Source organism: Protopterus annectens, chromosome 4.part1 (genome assembly GCF_019279795.1).
Source record: "Protopterus annectens isolate FY-2018-M chromosome 4.part1, PAN1.0, whole genome shotgun sequence".
Lineage (NCBI taxonomy): Eukaryota > Metazoa > Chordata > Ceratodontiformes > Protopteridae > Protopterus > Protopterus annectens.
In genome coordinates this window covers 929374150-929401821 of record NC_056734.1, presented here as the reverse complement: position 1 = coordinate 929401821, position 27672 = coordinate 929374150, and the positions used below count along the sequence as shown (strand labels likewise).

The 27672-nt window shown below is 36.9% G+C and overlaps 1 protein-coding gene across 4 annotated transcripts in view; it reads right to left on the bottom strand.

The window, feature by feature from the left end:
* Positions 1–27672, bottom strand: part of LOC122801123 (guanine nucleotide exchange factor DBS-like) — a 3406519-nt gene that overhangs the window by 274067 nt on the left and 3104780 nt on the right. Inside the window, exons 28-31 of one of the 4 annotated variants that reach the window (XM_044070650.1) lie at positions 19145–19240; positions 9878–9964; positions 5893–5964; positions 2820–2906 (exon numbers count right to left, since the gene is read on the bottom strand). In XM_044070650.1, the coding sequence (XP_043926585.1) occupies positions 2820–2906; positions 5893–5964; positions 9878–9964; positions 19145–19240 (342 nt within the window). The remainder of the gene's footprint in view (positions 1–2819; positions 2907–5892; positions 5965–9877; positions 9965–19144; positions 19241–27672) is intronic. The other 3 variants (XM_044070651.1, XM_044070652.1, XM_044070653.1) reach the window with 3 other exon arrangements.

The window sequence follows — 27672 nt, the reverse complement described above, 5'->3', positions numbered from 1 at the left end:
TTTAACAATGGTGGCAGAGAAAGTCTTGGAGGAATCCTGAGAGAAAATTGGGTGGCATTTCTACAGGACATCAATCAAAATTACTTCAATCCTGAAAGGAGTGGTCAGTGAAATCTGATCAGATTTATGACTGCATTGGGGAGTACCAGTATATGTAGTCCACCTAGACTTCAGCAAGGCCTATCCCACACAGGACGCTGGTAAGAGAACTGGCGGGGGAGTGTTGGCAGGATTAAGACTGGGGTACTGGGTAGCTGCATGGATCTCTGGGAGGCCATAGAGGGTTGTTGTGAGAGGAACAAAATCAGGAAATATGAAAGTTACTAATAGAAAGACACAATGATCTGTGTGAGTGTAGTATTCTTTAGTGTGTTTGAGGAAGTATAGCAAAAAAATCATAGTCTTTGCTGATAACAAAGTTAGTTACTGCTCTGAAGGATGGCAGAAAGAGTCTAGCGAAGGATTTGGAAATATTGAACATGTAGGCAGTAGGATTGATTCATGATGTTTTGCAGAAGCATGTTTCAATGAGACACAACTCACCAAAAATACCTCACTGAATCTGCATTTTACTTAGTCGGAATATTAAAACATACTATACCAATTAACAGCTGTTTTGCAAGGAGTCTATACTGCCCCTACACCTCCCATCTGGAGATGCTGCTAGAACCACCAACTTCAAATATTACAATGTAGGGTTACACAATTTTGAGAAACAAGGACAGCTGTGGTGAAGATCCATTTTTCTCCCTTCCTCAAGGTTCTGTAATATTTAAGTTGGGGAACTACAGGGGTAATACTCACATGGGGATGTGAGATGGGAGACATGACTCTCTGCCAAACTAATGTCTGACATTAAAATTTAAATGACTCAGTGAAAAGTAAGCGCAGTGAATTGTGCTTCAATGAAATATCCTTCAGAAAAATGCTATGGATCTGAGCAGAAAGGTGGCCAGACAGGTTCAGTGGATATAAATGCAAAGCATTGCTCTTAGGCCACAAGAACCCAGAGGAAAAAGATAGGGGGTGCTGAAAAGGATATGGCAGTATTGAAAAGGAAAGGGAGGTGTTGAAAAGGATATGGAGTGCTGAAAAAGATATGGGGGTGTTGGTCCTACCTGGAATGGATTACCAGAAGATGAGTGAGCGTGCAGTGACAGAAGCAAACAGAGTGTTGGGCTGTATCTTTGGGGGGGGGGTGATTCCATAAGAAAAGAGGTAATACTCCCCCTCTAGTGTACTACATGCAATTCCAGAAGGGATACAATGAAAATGACATCAAGCTATTGAAAGAAGTCCGAATTAAGATACTAGGAAGATGTACAGGATGGACAGGAAAGAATATGACCAGATGTTGGAGGAGCAGCATGTCTTTCCACACGAGACCAGAAGAAGTGAGAGGGAAAATAATACAGGTAAACAAAATCATGTTGGGGGAGATGTATAAGAGTCATTCTTAGTTGGATGGACACAGAAGTAATGAAAGCACCAGCAACACATTATAAGGAATAACTATTTTCTAGATCTCTAAAAGTTCTTTATCACAGAAAGGGTTGTGGCTCTGTGGAACAGACTGCTAGAATGTGTGGTGGACAGAAAATCCACGGAGGCAATTAACATTACATGAGACAAGACAAGTAGTAAAAGGCTATGGGGGAAGGTAGGCAGAAAGAAGAGGTAGAATGTTAAATCGATTAAAAAGACAGGATAGGCTTATTGCCTCCTTCTGCCATTATAACATCTACTGAACAGTCTCTGATTTAATATTTGGTAATTTGTTCATCTAACCATTTCCCTTCAAGGAATAGAATGGTTAGCCATTCCAGAATAAAACTTAAAATGATACTTTTATGGCTACTCTTGAACATTTTGAGTGTACTACAGATGAGCTAAGTCCAGTCATGAGCTGATGGTGAAAGTGAAGAGGCTGTGTGTACATGACTTTGTTGATGTACTATCATTGAAATGATAATTTGTAGAAAGGGAGAGCTGGTCACAGTGCACCATTGCCTTTTAATGAGTTGAAGTTCAGAGCCAGGTTTATTTATCAATTTGAAAAGTAAACAGAGATGCAAATATAAAAAGAAACAGATAAAATAATAAATGAACCGGGTAAGACATAAAGTGTCACGAGACACAGAGGTAATAAATCAAATGCTAAGTAAGCAGGTGGGACTAATATAAGCCAACATTAAATAAATCATAACTAATTTAGAGTGGTTAAAGGCCTGCTAGAAGTTAAACTAAATCAGTGAAACTTCTGAAAAGCAAGTCGTCAGGGCCTTGAAGCTGCTTAGAGCTCAAGTCTCCTGAAGCTACTAATACCAGTTACAAAGGTGTGCTGCCTTAACTGCAAAAAAGGCCCCCAACAGATCTTATCCACACACTTAGAAGTACTGGAAGCCACCTGGGATACAAAACAGAGAAAACAAGCAAGGTAATGAGACAGCAGCAGCTCTTGGAGAGGTTCACGGGAGAATTATTCTCTGAGCAGAACATCCACATTTGGCTATAGAATATGAGCAACAACATTAGGGTAGTTGGGAGTCATCATTAGTAGTTAGCAGTGAATAATCATGGACATAACTTTCTCCGAAAATCACTAAGCATACTATCATTCTTCTGAATTATTAGCAGTCATCATAGTTCAAACACAAGCACTTCATTCATTTGACAGAGCTTATCAGTTTGTTATTCAGTTTCTGTTTAACAAACTACACACAGAAAAACAGAACTAAACACAGCTTATATCTGTCAAGGAAAATGCATGTCTAGCTGATCACAATGAGACAAAGTATGAAGATGGATTCTGACTTTACCTATGTGGGATGTGGATCTGCGCACAGTTCTTTTAACTGTAGTGTTGTTGGGATTAAACGACACAGGCAAAGCATCAGGAAAAGAATCTGAAAAAAACAAAACCAAAAGTCTATTAATAATAATACCAAGGCAGGCTATGACTAAAATAACTAGGACATAAAACGCTGAAACTGCAGGCATTCTATAATGCAGATAACATAAGAAATCAATGTGGATTCCAGTCAAGCAATTTGGAAGAGCTCAGCAAAATGTTTGATTTTTTTCTCCAATGGGTCTCATTTCAATAGTAAAAATTAAAAATAATCACCAGGTGCATGTTTCCTTTTTTGATTTAGAATTACCCCATAAAATATAAGTTAAATTCTTAATCATTGTATACAAGTATTAATAATAATTTACACTGCTAAGTTGCTATTTGGATTTTATTATCATGAAGTCTCTATGATTTTATAAATCTTTAGGAGAATGTAATAAGTCAGTAAGAAGTTAAATGTCACTACTGGTCTCCTTTTGTTGGTGTTTGCTGGATTATGGTTTGAATTTTCTTGAACTAGCCCATGGGGTACCAGCTTGTGATCTGTTACATATCAGAAAGAGAAAAGTCATGTCTCTGAACCTGAGGTTGAGAAACCTATACTGCCAAAGTTTACACTAGTGTAGCTCTTTAAATGTAAAGCTGGCTTGCCATAAGAAAGCTTTCAAATTGGCAGATTATTCCAGAGACTGGAAGTCAACTCAATAGTTTCATGTGGTTTATACCCCTTAGCACAGTGAATTTCATCTCAGTCCTCGTGTCTACACTGCTTTCTCCACTCTACTTGATGTGCCATCCTCCCCTCGCATGCGGCACCCACCCTTCACATGTGGCACTCTCCCCTTGCATGTGGCATCCTCCCCTCGCATGCGGCACCCTGTCCTCACATGTGGCACCCTCCCGTCACATGTGGCACCCTGCACTTGCATGTGGCCCCCTCCTCTTGCTTTCCTTCATTTGTTATGTGAAATTTTCCAAGGATACTGTGATCCTGCTTCCATTTTTGCTCAACTTAGCCAGGTATGTCTTCCACTTGCTACTTTCTCATACATACATAAATAAAACATTTGTTTTCATTCTTGCCTAACTCTGCCACATCCCTTTCAGCTTCTTCATTTACTATTTCACTTCCTTTGCTGCCCTGCCTTGGAGTACTGTACATTTTTATTTGCTTATTTCACATACCTTTGTTGCCCTTCTGCTTACCTTCTCGCAGTACTTTACTTTTTAATTTGCTATTTCACTTCCTTTGTTTCCCTTCTGCTTACTTTCTCACAGTACTGTACCTTTTCATTTGCTATTTCACTTCCTTTGTTGCCTTTCTACTTACCTTCTCGCAGTGCTGTACCTTTTCATTTGCTCATTTCACTTCCTTTTTTGCCCTTCTGCTTACCTTCTCACAGTACTGTACCTTTTCATTTGCTATTTCACTTCCTTTGTTGCCTTTCTGCCTACCTTCTCACAGTACTGAACCTTTTCATTTGCTATTTCACTTCCTTTCTTGCCCTTCTGCTTATCTTCTCGCAGTACTGTACCTTTTCATTTGCTATTTCACTTCCTTTGTTGCCCTTCTGTTTACCTTCTCGGAGTACTGTACCTTTTCATTTGCTCATTTCACTTCTTTTTTGCCCTTCTGCTTACCTTCTCACAGTACTGTTCCTTTTCATTTGCTCATTTCACTTCCTTTGTTGCCTTTCTGCTTAACTTCTCGCAGTACTGTACCTCTTCATTTGCTATTTCACTTCCTTTGTTGCCCTTCTGCTTACCTTCTCGGAGTACTCTACCTTTTCATTTGCTATTTCAATTCCTTTGTTGCCCTTCTGTTTACCTTCTTGGAGTACTGTACCTTTTCATTTGCTCATTTCACTTCTTTTTTTTGCCCTTCTGCTTACCTTCTCACAGTACTGTACCTTTTCATTTGCTCATTTCACTTCCTTTGTTGCCTTTCTGCTTAACTTCTCGCAGTACTGTACCTCTTCATTTGCTATTTCACTTCCTTTGTTGCCCTTCTGCTTACCTTCTCGGAGTACTCTACCTTTTCATTTGCTATTTCACTTCCTTTGTTGCCCTTCTGCTTACCTTCTCACAGTACTGTACCTTTTCATTTGCTATTTCACTTCTTTTGTTGCTTTTCTGTTTACCATCTTGCAGTACTGTACCTTTTCATTTGCTATTTCACTTCCTTTGTTGCCCTTCTGCTTACCTTCTTGCAATACTGTACCTTTTCACTTGCTATTTCACTTCCTTTGTTGCCCTTCTGCTTACCTTCTCGCAGTACTGTACCTTTTCATTTGCTATTTCACTTCCTTTGTTGCCCTTCTGCTTACCTTCTCGCAGTACTGTACCTTTTCATTTGCTATTTCACTTCCTTTGTTGCCCTTCTGCTTATCTTCTCGCTTTACTGAATCTTTTAATTTGCTATTTCACTTCCTTTCTTGTCCTTCTGCTTACCTTCTTGCAGTACTGAACCTTTTTTATTTGCTATTTCACTTCCTTTGTTGCCCTTCTGCTTACCTTCTCACAGTACTGTACCTTTTCCACCTCCCCATCCCTTTCCTTCTACTTCTTCTGTTCCATTCATTTTACTCTACTTTTTTGGCTTCTTATCTTTTCCTCAAACCCTTTCCTGAGGTATTCAGTAATTTATTTCCAATCAGTTCCTACTGATTATTTGCTTTCTGTTTTCACTAGTCTCCTAACTCATCTTTATTTTTTTCTTGAGCTCATCATGATCTGTTTTCCTAAATCCATTACAATGTTAGCAGGGCCCAAAGATTTTGATATTATTATTGTCACTTAAACAAAATTTCATGCAGGTATAAAGAGAACTACAACCATTCTCTCTTCTACAAGAAGGTATGCAGAATACACTTCAGTACATATTACAAGATTAGTGGTATGGAAGATGGACAAAAACACACACTACAAACACACACATCTTGCATTAACATTTTGTATTCAAGGACACAACTGCAACACCACAGTACACCAGGCTTATACTGCATGCAGATAACACACATCACAAGGTGCTTTGGTACCTTCATAACCCAGAGGGGTTGGGTCGCTCTTTATTCCATGTCTTTTAGCTTTGACATCAGGGCCCAGGGGACCTAAAAGTTATATGCAGAGGCAAAATAACACAAAAACAATATAAACAAAAGCTTTATTTTACCTTCTGGTTTCAGGAAAAATATTTAAAATAACAACCAGTAAAACTTTTCTGGAGCAAATTTATATGTCTGCTCCCCATACGTTCAGCTGTTTAAACAAACTACTTTAATTGCTAGTGGTAATTCTGTCACATACTCTAGAAGCATTTTAGCCTTGGTGTCTCTGAAACTGACACCAATTGATTTAGGCTGAAAGCTCTAAATTCATTCAATGGCCAATAAGCAACATCAGTTTTAATCCTTCTGTTCAAGGTTATATAGAAATATGTCTGCAGACTCATACAGATGCTAATAACCTTAAAGGATATCTACTCAGGTCAGCAAGATTCTTGCTAACAAGAAAATGTCCATTTCCTGACATTTGATAACCTGCTCTTGCAACTGGCTGCATCTGACTTGAAACTGGATGTAAGTGACTGACCTTTTCAGCTGATGACTTGGAAAACATCCCTCCTGAACTATTACCTTCAGCTAGTCAAACATTTTTTTTTCTGTGATTACCTTTGCAGGTCTTTGCAATCCATTTCACACTACAAGCACCATCATGTTATACTTAACCCTCTCAAAAATAAACTGCATCTGTAAGGTTTATGTTCCCATAGAATCAGAGGCTCCTCAGAGAACTACAGTTATTGTAAATTCTGTAATCAGCATTTCACTGCAGAATGCTTGTCTTTTATGCAATTAACAATACATAATCTTCTACTATGTGCTAAAAAGAACTGAGTTAAGTATGAAGTATTAAATCAAGATCACTAGACTCCCACAAACACCAAAAGAAAAGAAAATTAATTATCAATTAAAACATACTCAGAAATGTTATACTTCGACTAGTTTGATGATTTATATCTTAGAGACAAGATAACTTTACCGCTTCCTGTCTTAACTCTGCTTTTTCTACATTCTGTTAATAATAATAGTACACTACTGAAATAATTTCAGAAAGCTATCACACATAGGCTTGTATTAAAATAATGAAAAAAAATGTTATTTTGTCTGTGTCAAATTCTGTATAAACTATACATGTAATGTGAAACGGTCTATATTACATTATCGAAGTTTCAAAACTTCAAATCTGATATGGTTGACACCAAATAATTGAAGTCTTGAAACATCGAAAATGTAATAAAACACAACAACCTACAAAAACAAACCATTTAAACACTGCATCCCCCATGACACCACCCATTAAATATATCAACTCCGAGATCGCACTACAGTGCAGAAAAGGGAAATCTTCCCTTTCCACGCTGTATGGAGATCTCCGTTAAAAGAGTCGAAGTTTCAAGACTTTGATCATATGGTGTCGGCCTTATCAGATTCGAAGTTTTGAAACTTCGATCTGATATAGACCCAATATAAAACTGCACATATCCTACATGTCAATTATCTGGTGGTTGACAAAAAACAGTTGATGTGCTTTGGTCAAACACCTACAACATCAGAACACTGCAGTGTTAAAGAAAGACTACATAATAGAAGAGATTGTGAAGATTTCCTTTTCCCCAATATTGTTCAATATACATTTAATATTATATATATATATATATATATATATATATATATATATATATATATATATATATATATTATAAGGAATATGTACAAACTGATAGATAAAAAGATATGCTCTCATAATGCTTCTTTACACATGACCGCATTGCCCTCCAAATTATTTCTAACTATATCTGAGTGTACCTCTGACTCATCACACCCAAATCCAAGAACATTCAAGATGTACTTAAATTAGTCTAGGATATGCAGCCTTAGCTTTGCACAGGGATCAGGTATGCTGCTGACTGAACAATACATGTAATGAAAACTTTCTAGGTTTGAAATGCATGTTGCAAATAATCATTGAGAGTAATTTTCCTGATGTGTGCAAATTCTGTTTGACGTATGCATGTAATACTGTTTTCACTGATCAGCATTCTTGTATTTATGTTATTACTCCAGTGAGACTTTGAAAAGGATGTCCAATGTTTTGCACCTGGATTGTGGGTTAAAAGGCACAGTAGAGTAACCCATCTTCCCAACTAATGAATGGATAATTAAAAGGTCTATCATGTGTCACTTCCCTTCTGTTCTTGTGTACAGCTCTGGAATAATGCATACACCTTCAAAGTCAACCTAATTAATCTGATGGACAGCCTCAAAGTTTCCCCTGGTCATTCTTGCTTATCCTTCTTGAAGTTAAAGGTAACTCGGGTTGGTAGTTGTCATAATGGTTAAAGTGTTTACCTCAAAGACAAAGGGTACAAGGTTTGATTCTCAGCTTTGAAGGAAATTGACTTAAAACACTCCACAAGCATAATTAGCCTAGTACTTACCTATGAACTTTGAAATTGGGTTTTTGACTAGGTTTGTAATGGTCTGCAGACCGATTGCCTAGTACTTAACTATAACATATGAATCCAGAAAATATCCAGGTCACTTTTTTGTCTCTTTTGTTTACCTTGGTCAATCATCAAGCCTCTCTGATGGTGCCATACACACCTGCATCACCGCAGGGACTGCCAGCTACCCCCATGTCCAACCATGCATGCCCCTTCACATGTAAGACAGGCGCTACTGTCACCAGCTTGAGACTTCCATCTCTTAGCACCAGAGCAGCAGGCATATCTGGCTAGGAAGTGCCTCACTCCCAAGGCAGGCACAACCCCCCCCCCACACTTCTTGGCCAGCACTGTCAGGCTCTCAGTCCACTACTCGAACCACCTGTAGAGAAATCAGGGCTTTACCCCTCTGCTCTACTTGGTTGGCTAGCCAGATCACATTTACTTCTGTTTGGCCTTCTAATGTTTACTTCTTTAGAAGTTTCTTATTGACTACTCCTATGACCACCTGTGCAAAGTTTATAGCTGGCTCCAATTAACTTCTTAAAACCAATGCCTGTCTCACTATCACTCCATCAGTATGGCTTCCTGTGCTTTTTAACTAGTAAATGTTTGAAGCAAGTGGCATATTTATGACACTTCAATTTGTGCTAAACAGCATGCCAAACTAAACAGGTTCATGGTTCAGGAAAAGACACAGATAAATGGTAGTGAGAATCTAGAGTTATACTAAGTGCAAGATGGAACCCTCGAAGAATCAAGGTACATTGTCTAATACTGAGAAAACCATTGATCACCTGATGTCATCTAGAAAGCCACTGAAACAAGACCACATCAAACATTGTATGCATAATGGACTACTCTTGCTTTAGTAAGCTGCAAGTTAATAGAAAAGTTTTCTTTCTCTTTCTTATTGCACCTGCTATCACCTCCATTTCCTAGTGCTTATAACTGCAGAATCCATGGGTTGAGAACCACCTATGTTTTTGCCACTCTACAGCATTAGACTGGAGATACACAAGGGGCACACATAAATATTCAGTTTGTCTTACTGCAGGCTATATTTGCAGTGGGTCAGGCATTTGTAACAAAGCTGGGTTACTAGCATGACAGTTTTCTGAATTAGAAACACAGCTATATCACAGTGCTTACAAGTATTTTATTTTAGAATTATTTTCCAGGAGTCCTAGAAAGAAACAAAATGGTCATCCATACATTTCCAAAAAGGCATACTTGGCTAAGGTGTTGAGCCGACAGCTGTTCCAGGTTTACATTAGCTGTATTCATGCAGAACAGCTGTGAAACCAGTTAAACAAGTATTATGCATATAAAGTAAAAAATAAATAAATAAATAAATCTCCCTGAATTCATTTGACAAAGTAACTTGAAACAATACAGACAGACCCTGTGACTGCATGAAAAGGAAATACATTGAGCAGGACAGTGATATGGAGCTGAATGAGATACTTTACTACATGCAAGCATGGGTGAGAATGCCGTTGTTACTGAGGAGGTACCTTTTGCTCGAGTAATAGCGGCAGCACTGACAGACGAGGCTAAGGAGAAACGGCGGGTGACAACTTCGGTTCTCTTTGACTGAGCATCTGGGAGAAGAAAGGGGTAGTAGGAAGGGAAGAAGCAATGCACAGTACTGTTAGCAATATGTAAGCAGGATACTACAAAGTAAGCAAGACAGGGCCAGTACAGCAAGGTCAGGTAAAACACACTGCACTATAGGGATACCACCTTTTCTGGTGTCCAAAATGGGACATTGTTTACTGAAATAACAGTTTGCAGGGTAAACCAATATAAATGAGTCACTTTCACTATTTTAAAAACACAATGATTCCCTGTTGTAAAGTGTTCATATCAAATTCATTTTTTCAGATACAATTGTTACAATTTTGTTACCTGCATTATTGAAGGAAAATTAGGACATTTTTTCTCTCCTGAAATATCAGGACATTTACTATTTTTCAAGTTTTTTACAGGCACAGCTGCCAAAGCAAATACTGTCCTTGGAAAAGAGTGATAGGTGGTAACCCTAAAGTGTTAAACTTTTAGATTTACATGACAACTACAGTTTGACAGCAGCAGTATTTAGGATTTGGCATTAACATTCAGAATAAGACCATTCATAAACATTTAAAGAGCATTGACGGTGGTATGCTGCTTATGATATTGTGTTATGCTCAGATTGTAAATGAAAATGGTCTGTGAACTAGTCCACCTATGGAATTAAAGAAGCAAACAAACCATTTACTAGCTAAACAAACAAATAACACACAGTACATGGAAGAGGACTGAAGTAAGATTCATAATATTACTTAATTTGGGTGTACCATTTTCAGAACTAAAGAACAGATATTTTGAAACCCGTAAAAGGCAAACCTGAACTGTAAAAGAATAATCCTGTCTTGGAATCTGCTCTCATAACTGAAAATGTAATCATGAATCTCCATGACAGACGCAGAATAACTACACGGTTGCTTAGTACATGGCATGATTCAAAATCAGGTATTTCAAAAAACATTAAAAATCCTTCTCATAAATCTATTCTTTGCAATGCTACTATTTTATCATCAGATTCTAGAGTGTAAATAGATTATAGCTTCTTCCATGCATTTATTTATTTGTTTATTTATCTTAATGGGAGCCCATTTTGGGTCAAGCAAAATGAAATTTATAGGCATAGTGCAAATGTACAGTTGATCAAAAGCAGAACTGAATACTGGAGTGGTTGGCTGCAGTAGCTTACGAATAAACAAGTAGTAAAACACAAGCTTGAGGAGGCTGCATTTAAAATGACCAGAGAAGCAGACTGCTGCCAGCTGCCAGAACGCATTGCCACTAAACTAAAGTGAATAACCTCATACTTGGGTTATAGCTCCACTCTACTTGCATGTGTATACATACTACTCCCAAGAATACAGTATATATATATATATATATATATATATATATATATATATATATACACACACATAGATGTGTGTGTGTGTGTGTGTGTGTGTGTGTGTGTCTGTGTTTGTGTATATACATTATATATATGTGTGTGTGTGTGTGTGTGTGTGTGTGTGTGTGTGTGTGTGTGTGTGTGTGTGTGTGTGTGTGTGTGTGTGTGTGTGTGTGTGGAATTGTAGAACAGTTGACACTGTTGACTTCTTTAAATTGAAATTCACTTAACCAAAACATTAAAAAAATCGAACCTCATCTGACTGAAAAAGAAGATAACAAACACTCTCCTTTTGCAATCAATTAAGGAAAAAAGTGTTTTTTTGTCAGGTATTATGTAGGGCTGAGTTTAGGGGCAGAGGCAAGTTCTGGGTTATCACACATGAGTAAGATGAAGTAGGCAAGCAACGCTTCTCTGCTTCACCACACTCTTGTGTGTTAAACCTGCACCAGACTCTAACCCTACACATTACTTTGCAAGAAACCCTTTCCCCTCACAGTGCCACTACACAAGACACTCAGTACAGAACACATACAATATATGTAAGCACACCACAAAAACTATCCCTTGACCTAGTCATAACTCTAACCCTAACCCATAAACACTTGCTCACATCTACCCATTATCAATACAGTACATACACATATATGTACAACACGAAAGCTATATCCTTGTTTAGCCCTTGCTCTAACCCTGACATGCAAACATTCACACACACAATCCCACCCCAAAACCAAAACCACTCACCTTAACCCAAACAAATCCCACACGCAGTGACATAATCACATTCAGCAAGCACTGCACTCAACAATATAAATGTACAAGGTAAAAAGACAGCATGTTGTTCTGTTGATCAAAGCAACTTTCAATAAAGTACACTGCAACTGCATGCGTATATCTGAGTGTGTGTGTGTGTGTGTGTGTGTGTGTGTGTGTGTATTCACTAACCAATTCCAGCACTCAAACAGCGAAAAAAAACCTTGTTTTATAAACAACAAAAAAATGAACACAATAATCTTACAAGAGACCCAGGGTTTCACCAAGAAGGCTATATCAGTGGGGTGGGGAAACCTCACCTAAAACATTTAAATACAATTTATTTATTTTTTTTTTATTTATTTATCATTTGTTGACCGGGAATGTCCGACTAGGTTCCACAGAGCCTGTTTTCAGCGGAGGCCCGGGGAGAAATGCTCCAGATGCATGTCTTTGGAATGTGGGAGAACCCCGGACGGAGAGGAAACCCACGCGAACACAGGGAGGACATGCAGACTCCACACAGAAGGCACCCCAGCCGAGAATCGAACTGGAGAACCTCTTGCTATGAGGCGACAACGTTAACCGCTGCACCACTGTGCTGCCCTGTCAATCATTGATTCTTCTACCCAGTTAAAACCTAGAAAGCTTGAGCATATAAACGTCTATACAAAACTGCATACACGCCATCTAATGACCAAATATAGTTATTACAATTAAAAAAAAACTTTTCTCATGCAAACTGCCTACATGCCATCTAGTGACTAAATGTAGTTATTACAATTACAATTTAGAAAAAACTTTTTTTCATATTGCTATTATTATTATTATTATTATTAAACTATAAAAAGTTTAATTACTTATAGAATAATAAAAAAATAGCTATATATCAGTAAATGTCAAAATTCTTCATCAGAAGCAAGGCAGACTTAAGTGAGGGTTGAGCATTTTTTGCTCAACTTATAAAATGAAAAATTCCAGTAGTGTGAACTGGCATTTAAAAACTTTAAAGGCCTATGCTAAAGAGTGTATGGTTCCATGTGGTTTGAGGATATACTTGGAACCTGCAGCTGGAACAGAGGACAGTGAATTTTTAAGTAAGTGGTGAGCAACACAAAATACAAATTCTTTGATGTTTGTTGACTTAACAATGATGTAGTAGTATGCGTCAGACAGCCATTGTTTGATAACATTCTGACAAATTTAATACAGTGATTAAAAATTTAGATACTGAAATATGAGTTCATAAAATAAAAAAAATTAAAAGAGATTTCAGATAAAAAACTAGGAGCCATACAACTGTTGTGTATACTGTGCAACCCTGTACAAAAACTAGTCTACAGAACAATGGGTTCTCAGGGAAAAGTCCAAGACTAGAAAATCTGATGACTTTGTCAAAATAAAAAACAATGAAAATCCAACGATTATATACAAATGTCAGCATCTGGTTGGTTGAATAGTTTAATCCACAAACAATCAATAGGTTTAGCTCTTTCATCCCCACAACTCAAACTTCTTCAGAACAAAATCACTAAGGTACAATCAATTTAAATAACCAATGTATGTGCAGAAAATCAATTATTCAGTTAGATCCCAACAAATTTAATGTGACAAGTACTTAACTTAATGATATGAAGTGAACAAAAAGTGCATCAGATAATTTTAAGCAATAGAATACTAAACACACAAAGAACTCCAAAACCTGGTTTAAAACCAATTCATAATTTTGCTGATCTCATCTTTAAAACCAGTGAAATTTAAATTTGATCATTGAGACCAGGGGGTATGGTTGCATCCAGCCTAATTTGTCACACAAACTCTCTATATTCTGGCATCTAGGGATATTTTTTTCTAAAATTCCAAATTCCAATTTTACAAATCCCTATCATTCAGGAGAGTGTTTAAACAGAGTATTGTTTTTGTTCCCCTTCCTGACATCATGCAATTGATCATGCATTCTCTTACACAAATGTCTTTCCATTTTACCTAAATACAATGACTGGCATCTACTACATATTGCAATATAAACTAATCCTCTGGTGTCACAGTTGTTTTATAAAAGTTACTCTAGAATAGCAATAGTTGTTTAAAATAAAAAAATCTTGATCAATAATGTAATGGCACTGGTTACATTTTCCACACTTTGTGGTTCCAGTAAAATTTGTCCCCCACTCACATTCATTAATCCAATTTTATTTCTTTTAAAGATTCTCTTTATATTTTTGTCTATCTTAGAGATAAATTGTGAGGCATTCCACACAATCCCAAAAATAACCTCACCTGCTTTAAAACTCAACCAGTTATTTCTTATAATCTTTTTTTATTAGTGATGTATTGTCATTGTGTAACGTTTACATAAAATTGTCATACTTTGGTGTATCAACCTCATGCTGATGCATTGCTATGCTGGTGTGCATTTACCTAAAAAAGGGCTATATTTCAAGCCTCAGTCCCTGGATACCTCATTACATATCTCATCCAAAAATTCTTGGGGATAATCTCTATCCAATAACATTTTACACATTCTTTCTATCTCTATCTTAAATTTTTCATTCTTAGATAATATTCTTGCTGGTCAAATAAACTGGCCCTTAACCAGATTCCTTTTACGGTATCTTGCGTGACAAGATTTCTACTGAATATAGGAATTAGAGAAAGTGCTTTTTCTGTAAATAGAGGAAACAAAATTGTTATCCTTACTCTCTAATGTAACATCCAAAATTGGATAGATTGTATCATATAACCATGAGTAAACTTTAAAAAAGTGATACTTTCTGATATGTATTTCAGAAATTCATTTATTTCAGCACACTTCTTTTTCCCATATGATAAACATATCATCCAATAATCTGCAATAAAATTCCAACAAGAATTATAAACAATAAACAATTTTCCCAAGTAAGCATGATTAATTTAGCATAAATGGGGTTGCACATCACCCCCTCTGCTTCTCCTTTAAGTTGTCATTAAAATTCCCATTCAAAATATAAGAAGTTATTCTGCAAAACCATTTCCATTAATTCCATAATAAACCCAATCTCTCTTCCATCTAATCCTCAATATTCTATAAGGGCTTCATGAAAATGGGCTAAGCCCACATTGTGTAGCATGCTAGCAAATAAATCAATGAGATTCACTGTGAGAAAACTAATGCTATTCTTATAGTGTTCACATGTTAATTTCTGCAAAAAAATCCCACGAATCATTCAATATGTGTGGGTATCTATTTAAAGTGTTTTTCAGCTTCCTATCAATATATATATAGCCAGTGGATATGCCTTTGATTCCTGTGTGCAAACTATAAGTCTATATGAGAGATTTAGGATGTCTTTATGTGTTTTAAGTATCCCAGAAATTCCTGGTATTAATGGTTACTTATTCAAAAGAAAATGGTATGCATCCAAGATAATCCTCCAAATACAGGTCTGTTTTTCTATATGTTATATTGATTTTGTTCTTGGATATAACATTATCCATTTGACTCACATGATCTATCTGATTGGTTATAACCATCCCCCTCCCCATCAGGTTTCATAATTTTCATAATCTTTATAGTTTTATCTTTGGTTAGTTTTCAAGAAGTTTATGTCCATTCTTTGTTAGGTTAAAGGGTTTGGTTCATGTTTTATTTAATATAAAATATATATCCTTTTTACAAGCTTTCTCAAATAACACCACCATCATATTCAAATGGGATTGTAAAGACTTTTATTTTTCTTTATGGGATTACAATTGGGTGGTATGCTGGTATTTTTGTTCATAATTGTTAACTTTAATTTCCTGGTGTAGTGTTTCAAATCTACTATTATATCAAATAAATCCACATTATTATTTGGAGAAAATTTGAACCTTTTTTCAAACAAGGTAAAATAATCAATGTCAATTATCAGGTGACTGTAATTAAAAATGGTAAACCTTTTCCGGGTCAATATTTTACCATTATAAGTGGAAGTAATTTTCTCCTATATTGGTAAAGTTAGTCTTGACTGTATCATGTATTCTCCCTCCTCCTTGAAAAACCTCAGTTGTCCTTTTCTCCTCACCCACCCTCTCTTGCTAGGTGACAATCTATATTTGTAGAAGTAGATCTTGTAAAATGCAATCACTGAGTGTCTTGACTTCATTAACTAAATTGCAGATCCAATACATTTGATAAGAATTTTGAATAACTCAATACCATGTCTAATACACATAGCCAAAAGCAGCAAATATTTATCAGACCTATTGGAAATACCAAAAGGAAATGCATATAGTCTCAACCTCTGGGAACTTGCTTACATCTAATACTTTCATTTAAATATCCATATGTGCTGAATAATTCATGAAATTTCTTTGCAGAAATTAACCCCTGAACACTGCAGAATAACATAACTTTGCTTACAGTTGATGCCGATTTATTTACTAGCATACCACATGATGTGGGCTTAGAATATTTTCATGAAGCCCTTATAGAATATGGTTTTGCAGAATAACTTTTTATTTTTTGAAGGGGAATTTAATAGACACATTAAGAGAGTAGCAACTGGTGCAGTATGCTACCCCATTTATGGTAACTTAGTCAATCTTACTTGGGAAAATTTGTTTATTTTGAACTCCGCCTATAATTCTTGTTGGAATTTTTATTGTAGATTCTTGGATGATATATTTATCATATGGGAAAAAGAAGGGTATTGAAAGAAAGTTAAAGTTTACTCACAATTATACGATACAATCTATTCATTTTTGGATGTCACGTTAGAGATCGAGGATAACAATTTTGTTCCCTCTATTTACATAAAAAAACTCTTTCTCTAATCCCTATCTTCACTATAAATGTTGTCACCCAAGACAGCATAAAAGGAATCTGGTTAAGGGTCAGTTTATTTTCAGCAGCAAGAATGGTATCTATGGATTAACAATTTGAGATAGAGATAGAAATAGAAAGAATGTGTGAAATGTTATTGGAGAGAGATTACCCCCATAAATTATTAGATGAGATGTATGATGAGGTATCCAGGAAGAGACTGTGATGCCTTTTACATTGGTAAAACTGAAAGAACACTCACCAAGTGTGTTTACAAACATTGTTTTGATAAAAAAGAGGTAATTAAAACAATGTACTATACAAGCATTTGAAGGTATTCCCAGGTCATAGGAATTTTAAATTTCCAGTGTTGGAACAAATCCCTGAAAACCCACATGGGGGTCTGTGGGAAGCATTAGCTGAGTATAGAAAATTGCAGTGAGAATTCAAGTTAAATGTGGGTGTGCCACTTGGTTTGAATGGCAATATTTCAATCAGTAGTGTATTAAATTTAACATCAGAGAAGCTTTGATGTCACTTTTAGACAAAAAAATAAATTTAGTTCATTTTTATATAGGTTTAAAGAATACTTTCTCATATATTTTTTCCTCTGTTGTCCATAGGTCCATACACAAATTGTTTCTGTCCATTTTACACTATTTTATGCTATTTTTTAATATTTTATATTTTAATTTTTTTTATATATTTTTTAACTGAAAGCAGAATACAATTAAAAATCAATATAATAAAAATATACCATGATGGTATGAAACAATACAAATTACAAGAAAGCAATATAAGAAAAGCAACTAACCTTTCCCTCACAGCAGTCTACGGCAGAATCTGAGTGAGCTTTTCCAGTAAAGTACAATATTTAGTTTCTAACTCTTCCCACAGTTTTCAGGTAATTAAGTTTAATTGACCTGTTCTAATTTCTGTGTAACTTACAAGAGACACAGCTCTGGTCTTTTTCCTAGTTTAAATATGCAACTGAAAGCAGAATACAATTAAAACACCGTAATACACCATAATATACAAAATGGAAGAAGACAATGAAACAAAGCAAATTAAAAAAAGCAATACAAAAAACCAAGCTAACCTTTCCCTCAGTTAAAACACAGCATAATGAAAATACACCACAATATACAAAATAGAAGAAGGCAACAAAATGCAATAAATCAATATAAGAAAATATTATTATATAAATATAAGAAAAGGAAACTAGCCTTTCCCTCACAGGAGTCAATGAGTGAGTCTGCATGAGCCTTTCCAGTAAAGAAACATGCCTGGTCTTCAGTGACTTGGGCCATATTCCTGAATTTATACAGATATTGCATACTTTTAACAGTGGCATTTGCTAGACTTACTTGAAATAATAGCTTGTAAGGGGTCTACTTTATATGATCGAACGTTCAAATGTTCGACTTTCATATGGCCGAGACCATATGATCGAACATTTAAATGTTCGAACATGTAAAAAAAAAAAACAAGCAAAAAAAAACCTAAACATTGCTAGCAGGTGGGCAAGCCCCCCTGCTGCACCCACCACACCCCCCGCTATTTAAATATACCAACTCCGAGATCGCACTACATTGTGGAAAAGGGAAATCTTCCCATTCCGCGCTCTATGGAGATCTCCATTCAGACCATTCAAACTTTTAAAAGTTTGATTATATGGTCTCGGCCACATGAAAGTCAAGCTTTTAAAAGTTCGATGATCTGAAGGGGATCACTTGTAAGACATACCACTGTTATGAAAATTGATTACAAAAATATGTGCTCTATTTTCTTTTATGCAGAAACCTATTAGTGCATCAAATTATTTTTAAATCATGTTACCATGGAGTCAGGTAGATCTTAGCATAGCAATTTGCTTAAAGTATACAACAAACTGGCTTTAAACATGTGCAAGCAGAAAATGGATAACTGGTATATAGATAAGGGAAATTGTGACTAAACAAAAAATAAATACAAATGTTATTGCCTTGTAACAGAGTATAATGTGACAGACTTTTGTGTATCTCTGAAATAAATCTAATTTAACAAATCTGCTATGACCCCACAATACAAACCGAATTATAAGACATTTTAGTTTTTCATTGTTAGGTAATGACTCTGTTGACTTTTCTTTACATCAGAATAGACAAGTGTTCAGAATTAACAAATGAATCAAATTATGTACTGTTGTACAACACACGTCAGCTTCACAGTACTATGGATGAAGGAAACAGAGTAATGAAAGTCATGAAAAGTGCTATGCTGGACACAAAATGCTGCATACTTTTTTACCTTTGTGTGAGGGTCTGCGATTAGAAAGACCCTGTAATGTGAATCGCTTTTTATCAAGAGATGAGCGGTCAAGGTTAAGACTGGTACAAGCATCAGCTAGGAGAGAGAGTGAAAGGGGGAAGATAAGACTAAATGAACATAGCAACACATCTGGAGGGTTGAAATGCAATCCTGTGAGGGAAGAAAGATTTGGTGGTGATTTTTAAGACCTTAACCTATCGAAGACGTACAACATTTAAATTGGGCAGTAATGGAGTGTTAGCAAAACACTGAAGGTCATCCACACTTACCAATAAAAGGTTACATAGCTGCTAATCTAAAATGAATTTACTGAAAATCACTTTACTGACAACAATTCACTGAAACATAATTTACTGATTTGAAATGTTACTAAGTAATAAATAAATAAATAAAGGGCATTGTGAGGACTTCACTCCATGCCATCCTTTATTTTATATTATTAAATTCTCATGTGTGAATTTGTAAAGTAAATCCAGTATGCAATATCAACAAACTGAGTGGCACTGTACTGACTGCTGGGGAATCAAGTGCAGAAAAACTGCTGCTGATAAATATCAGCACAGTGGTGCAGTGGTTAGCATTGTTGCCTCACAGGAAGAAGTTCTTTGGTTTGATTCTTGGCTGGGGTGCCTTCTGTTCGGAGTCTGCATGTCCTCCATGCGTTAGCGTGGGTTTCTTCCGGGTGCTCCGGTTTCCTCCCACATTCCAAAGACATGTATCTGGAGTGTTTCTCCCCAGGCCTCTGCTGAAAATGGGCTCTGTCCCAGTTGGACTTTCCTGGCAAACAAATGTTAAATAAATACATAAATAAATAAATAAATAAAATAAATACAGAACAGAGCTGAAATGTCAGGAGATACGCAAAAGCTCCTAGTAATATTGCCCCACTTCCATGCTCTGTACATCAGCCAGTAGTCATCAGGTAGTGTATGCATCATAAATAGCTGCTTCCTGTTCCCCTACCCCCACACCAAGAACTGACATCAAATACAGGGCATTCAAGCCTCACTTACACCATCACCTTTCATGTAGTATATGGCCGTTTCAGTCCTGAGAATCTGGCTTGATGGGCATGGCTAGTTATAGATTCAGAGTAGATACACTTAAAGATTAAGTTGCACTGTAAATATCTGACATTTTTAATAATTTCAGACAGGGAAGTCCTTAACGCATCATCATCTAATAATTCCTGTTCCCAGAGATGACACCAACATCAACAAGAATCTATACACGGTCTCCATGGTGACTGGAAGAATGTCTGCAACTGCCAAGATATGAAGTAAAGCAAGCAAAGACAGAAACATTTGTGTTTGGTATCAGGCCTTTTTAAGAAACTGAAGAAGCTAATGATCTTTAAATGTTTTTGAAGGAGATCAAACAGTTGAAGGTATTTCAACTAGTATAGGTTATGTGTTATACAGTTAGAACACTGAATCTGTAACAGCAAAAATCAGTGGTAAAAACCTTGCTTTTCATACCACTCTATTTGTCTGTCTAGAGAAATAAATCCCTGGGCAAAAGCCAAGTATGTCCATGTCTCCTATACTGCTATGGCAATAGTACCATCTAATAAAGGTACTATTGCCAAAGCAGATTAACAAGACAGCAAATTATGCACAAGGTAGCTTTCAGAATTCTGAATGTACCATGAAAGCTGGCAGATTAGCTATCCAAGATTCTTTTGTATATTCATGGATTATGCACCTGTGAAAATTGTACAAAACAGGTGGTTAGAGTTTCAGCAATAGTGCATACAAAACAATCCTCACATGAAAAGAGAACTTTAGCTTCAGCTTTAAAGAGACTGTCATCCCACACAGTGGCCATATCAGAGCTGTAGCTGGAGCAGTGAGTTGCCAGGAGTTTGTAAATCTCCATCTCAGATGCCTTTTTCAGACACTAATTAGACCTCAGCACACTACAGACAAAGCTGGATTTGCTGTTATTACAAATTTTAATGCATAATAGGACTGTTTGCTAGAATTAGGAACTTTGGAAGGACAGTAAGAATGAAGAATCTATTTATTTCTTCACCTGTGAATTGGTAGCGATATCTTTTCATTTAAGCTCTTGTGCACAGTACAACCCCATCTTGTTGATGCTAATATGCTGTGACACCCCAACACTGGCCCAGTAATCAAGGAGCCTCAATCCTCACCACTACCACCAGTGGGGAACGTACAGAATGGGAGGATGACACATACACACACAGTAAAGTGCCATTTCCCTTAAGAGCACACAGAGATTTTTTATTTTTATTTATTTTTATTTTATTTTACATTTGTTGACCGGGCTAGTCTAACTGGATATATGTCCATTTTCAGTAGAGGCCCGGGGAGATAAGCTCCAAGATCACAATTCAAAGAAATTAACAGGTAAATATAATTTAGCAAATAATAACAGGTAATTCCACAAGTAAATCATAAACCACTCACATACTTATAACAAATAATAAGTAAGAAATCACTACAAACAAAGGTAGTATTTACAAGAATAAACTTCTCTTTGTTATTCAGGAAAGTGGATATAGTAGAGAGAGGTAGAGTATAAGCAGTAGCTCGTAATAAAAGGAGAAGTTACTCTGGGTTAATACAGGGGCATAGCCAGTGTGTTCTAAGATACAATTTCAGTTTAGATTTGAAAATTGATATTAAGGATAGTGATACTAGTTCACTGGGGAGTAGGTTCCAGTTGTGCCCAACAGTATTGGAGAATAGAGAGTCTCCAGCCAGGTTGCTGGATTTACATCTTGTAACAAGTAGTTTATTTGAAGAACGTAAGGTGTTAAGATTTTTATAGGGGGTAATGAGGGTTGAAAGAATTGGAGTATTAGTAGGTTGGTAAAGGGCCTTGTGGGCAATGATAAGTTGGTGAAATTTTAGTTGATTTTGTAACTCAAGCCATCCTAGCTGCTTTAAATTATTACAGTGGTGGGTTCTAAATGGATTGCCAGTTGCAAATCTGGCAATGTTGTTGTAGGGGTTTTCAAGATTTCTGAGGTTATTTTTAGACAGCTTAGTATATATTGGTGAGGCATAGAGGAGTGTAGACATTAGATGGGCATGGGCAATAATTATTCTGGCTGCTGGAGTAAGGAATGGTTTGATTCTATAGAGGGATCCCAGTTTTCTATTTACAGTTTTTATTGTGTTGTTGATATGAGTGTCAAAGTTAAGATTGTTATCAATTGTCATTCCAAGGAGTTTTGTAGTTGAATCAGGAGATATGAGTGTACCATTGTTAGATGTGACAGTAAAATCTACTATGGAGGACTTTCGGGTAGGAGTAAAGATCAAGAGTTTTGTTTTTTTGGGGTTCAATAGGAGGCAGTACTGAGTAAACCATTGTTCTACTGTATTAAACACCTTTTGGGTTAGGGACTGTAGTTCAGATGGTGAGGAGGCTGAGCATATTAGTGTGGAATCGTCTGCATATTGAATACAAGCAGCTAGGGGAATTACTGAGTGAAGATTGCTAATAAAAATTGAGAAGAACAAAGGTCCTAATATGGATCCTTGTGGGACACCAAGGGTAATGGGGAGGAGGGTAGATAGATTATTATCCCATAGCACAGCCTGCTGTCTATTGTCCAGGTAAGAATGGAACCATTTTATAGCCAGTGCATCTAGTGAAAGGGATTTAAGGATATTTAAAAGTATCTGATGGTTGACCATATCAAATGCTTTTGAAATAATAAAGAGTGCAGAGGAAAGCATATTGTTGTTACGGTTTTTATTAATGCAGTCAGAAAAGGATAAGAGGGCAGTGGTAGTACTGTGGAATAGCCTAAATCCATTTTGACATTTAGAAAGCAAGTTATTTTGGATAAGGTGGTCAAGGAGTTGTCTATGGATGCATTTTTCCATTATTTTTGCCAGAGGAGAAAGTAAGGCTATGGGGCGATAGTTAGACAATTCGTTGGAGTTACCACCTTTATGTAGGGGGATAATGTGAGAGATTTCCCAGATAGTTGGGATGTTGCCTTTGATTATGGTTCTATTAATCAGGATGGAAATGGGATAGGCTATGGATTTGGCTGCTATTTGCAGATATTCAGCAGGTAGTTGGTCAGCTGATGGGGTAGTTGGTTTAAGTTTTTGGATAAGGGTGAGAATGTGTGATGTTGGGACTGGTTGCAAGTGAAATGGAGGGAGTAGGCTAGTACTTGAGGTTAGCAAAGTTAAGCTGTCAGGTGTTAGCTGATTGGCAAGAGTTTGAATGGCTTCTGTGAAAAAGGTATTGAAGGTATTGGCAGTTTGCTTGGGATTCTCATGATCAGTGCCCTGTGGGGTTGGTATAATGGAATGACCTGGGGGAAGAAGTTTGTTAATGGTTGCCCAAAACTTTTGTGATTTATTTTGGTGGGTTTTCTGGTGTTCTAAGTAAAAGTTTATTTTATCTGAGAGTATAGCTTTCTTTGTGTTATTTCTCAACTGTCTAAGTTTCTGCTGATCTAAGTTTTTTTTTGTAGTTCGCCATTTGGCCCAGCATTTATTTCTAAGTAGGATTTTGTGCCTGGTTTCTTTAGTAAGCCATGGGGCTGGTTTAGTCCTAATTCTGATAGAGCGGGTTGGTGCATGGTGGTCTAGAATGGCTAGGAATTTAGAATTGAAGTAATTTGCAGCTTCCTCTAGTGGGAGGTATTTTAAGGGTGACCAATCACATGCCCCAAGTTCACTTTGGAAGCCATCTAGGTTAAAGTTTTTATTTGTCCGAGTTGTTCTCAGTGTGCCTGATGATATAGGTAAGTAAGTGGTTACTCACATCATCAGGGAGGGTCCCTATATCATATGGTTGGTGATGGTTATTTGTAAGAATCCAATCTAAGATAGTTTCTTTTTTATTGGGTTTATTTATCCTGGTTGGGGAGGTAATGGTTTGAGAAAAACTATGTAGGTTAACATGGGCAGTAGGGTGTTCATTGCTACAGGACTTCCAGTCAATATTAAAGTCACCTAGGACTATAGTTTCTTGTGCGAAGTTTAGTGATAGCCAGTTAAGGATATTTTCCAGGGTGATGGTGTTATTACCAGGTGGCAGAAAGATACAGATGATATAGATGGATTTATGAGTATTAAGCTGTAATTTAGCGGTAAGGATTTTGGCATTATTGTCCTGAGATGGTTTGTAGTCAGAAGCAGTAACTTGAATGCCTGCTTTGTATAGAATAGCTACCCCCCTCCCTTCTTGGCTATATGGTCTTGCCTTAAGATATTGTATCCGGGTGGGATGACTACATTGTCTTGAGTTACAGGTTTTAACCAGGTTTCCGTCAGGTATAGGATGTCAAATGAGTGAACATCCAAGAGGGCATGTTGCTGAGCAACTTTATTATTTATGCTTCGTATATTGAGATGTGCTATTAAGAGAGAGTTGGGAGGTTTGGTGGGGGTTAGTTTACTAGAGGGCTTAGGGCTATGGGCTTGGGTAATAAAAGTATTCCTTGGGCCTGGGTTTGGATGAATGTCTCCATCTATTAATAAGTGGACATTTGATTGAGATTTAGGATTTTGGGATAAACAGTGTTGGCTTAGAGACTTCCTAGTTTTTAGATAGTTATACCTAATGTGGGCTACTCAGTGATACTTTGCTAGTAGGTAGCATGGGGCAGATATTATGTTTATGTGGTTTAGGGAGACAACAAGATATGGTATGGCTGTTTGTTTTGAGGAATAGTGCAATTGTGGACATAATGGTTTTTCATAGGAGGTTAGAATGTCGGCTATAGTTAGAGAAGGTAGAAGTATTATAAGGAGGAGCAGCTGTAAATGTCCTGAGGTAGGTAGTTTAGTCATTGGGAGAATTTAGTTGTAAGGTACAAAGTAGGAGGTAAGGAGTAGTAATAAGACTGGTATGTAGAAGGTAGGAGCTTTGGAGGGAGAGGAAGGGATTGGTTAGAGAAGGTGGGGGTAGGTTAGGTCATTGTGGAGTATTTTCTAGTGATTGGTGCAAAGGTAAGGGGTGTGATAACTTTGTGATTGGTTGAGAGGGGAAGAGGGTGTGGTTATGTAGTATAAGGTTAGTGGTGTTGGGGGCGGGTGGGAATAGGTGGCAGGGTAGGGAAGCGGAGTGAGCCCGTAGGGCGAATGGAGTGGGTAGAGACAAATAGATGAGCAGATTCAGGAATAACAATCAGTAAAATGCAGAATACTGAAGGCAAGTTGTGTAGGTAAGTACAGAGATAAGTAAATCAGTGGTAGAAAATATCAGGATAGCTGGGTGTAGGCAGTAAGAGTACAAGGATAAAGCAGGATATCATTAAGAGCTAGTACAAGACATCAGAGATGTAATGTGGAAACACTGTAAGAAAGTGGGGTAAGTAAGTCAGGTAGGACTGGATAAGAGTGCCACCTAGTGGTCAGCAATAATATTACGATGGTAGGTTCTAAAGGGTGTTAGCTGGTCTAGGACTAAGGAAAGATGTATTTACAGCTAAAAAGAGGCTAGAGTAAGGGAATGGGTAGGGTATGCCGGTTATAGGACCAAAAGGGGGGTATGGCTGCTGACTGTCCTGGCTGGGATGCTTGTATTAAACCCAAGAAGCAATAGTGACAAATATAGGTTCTACAGCCAGTTTATGGGACAAGACATACTTTCTTTCTTCCTTTCGTGAGAGGATACAGGGAATAGAAGGCAGTGTGAAGAGACCTCAGGAATTATGGAAAGGGTCCTTTGTCACCAGGCAGGCAGATTCTTATTTACCACTGCAGGATCAGCAGTTTGGAGAGCAGGGTATTTCTTTCTTCCTTTTGTGAGAGGATACAGGAAATAGAAGGCAGTGTGAAGAGACCTCAGGAATTATGGAAAGGGTCCTTTGTCACCAGGCAGGCAGATTCTTATTTCACAGTCTGTTTGGGGCTGGTGTCTCCCTCTTTCTCATAGGTTTATAGGTAGGTACTACTACTACTACTACTACAATAAGACTCCCCACTGGCACAGCTATAGAGTTGAGATCTCAGCTGGGTGGTCAAGCTAAGATTTCCAGCACCCTCTCTGTCTAACCAGTGCTTCATGTTCTTGCCCAAGTAACTGGCACACACACACTGAGATTTTATTTATATACAAACACACACACACACACACACACAACTGGGGAAGGCTGTCACAGGCTTATTAGCTATGCCCCCTTCTGCCCAGACTATAAGGTAGTTCCAGCTGCCACCAGCCACTGCTTATCAGCTACTTAAGTCCCTTAACAAAGGATACCCAATCCTACTGTGTAATGTTACTATTAATCCATATGGGAGTCTGACCAAGAACAAGGCTATCTAGGAGTGGCCTGTACAATATCACCAAATACATATGCAAGTACTCTCAGAGCTTAAATATGTTTCACAAATATCAGCTACAGAGATAGGTTTATATATATTTAATAATAAATAATAAAAGAACATGACAATACTAAATATGTATTCAGTTACATCAGAGTTCAAAGTCACAGGAAATATTTAAAATGACATTGCAGGACAGTCTCGAATAAATACAGAAAACATCAAAACTAATTTTTACTATATTCCTAACTATATCTAAGAGTTACTATGCCCTAAAAAACTTACTGACAGCAAGGCAAGTGCAGATGTGATAATGAGTGAATGTTTCTGTTAGGTCAAAGACAAGATACAAAATGCTCAGTCTCTCTCTGAGAGAGTTTTTAAATTGATATCAAATATTAATGCTGGGTTAGATTGGATAACATCACTTTTTGTCACCTGACTTCAGTTCACAGGCTAAAACCCCTTTTTGTCAGAAACAGAATTTAACATCTCTGTGTGAAAAATACATATCTCTTAGATGTTTGCTCAAATCCTGAAAGTCATAAAACAATGAAACACTTCTGCATCTCAAACCTAGTAATTACTTCTCTTCCAAGACAATACAAAAAAAATTCTAGCTCTAGACATTGTGTCTGCTACTGCACTGAAACTGAGAGATAACATCTTTTGTTTATGGTCCAGCTATAAAGTAACTTAACTTCAACTATTCTTAAGTTTTGCAAATTAATCTTCTATGTTCCAGTAGGGTACACTGTTGATATATCTTTCAAGCTCAGTACTGTACAAACCCTGTTCAACACATACTTTTGTATCAGCAGGTTAATATACATGTAACATACAGTTCTAATACATGTCATTATTTACAAAATTCCAGATAGCTGTGCTGGCAGTATTTCCTTCTGTCACACTTCTTTATAAATCATATAAATATTCACAAATGACACAGAATTATTTACAAAATTCCAGATAGTTGGGCTGGCAGTATTTCCCTTGTGTCACATATGCATGTTTAGTTGGGACATTAAAGTGACAATACATTAAATTCAAGCAGATTATGAAGTGTGATTAGCTCAAAGCTGAAAAGCACAGGCTCTGCACACTGAAAACACATAATTAGAGAGTCATGACAAGAGTCTTCCTGTTCCATAAAAATCTGGGATATAAATGCTATCTGTATTTTAACAGGTGTTGGAGAAACATGGGGAGGATAGCATGGTACAGCTGTATGCTTAT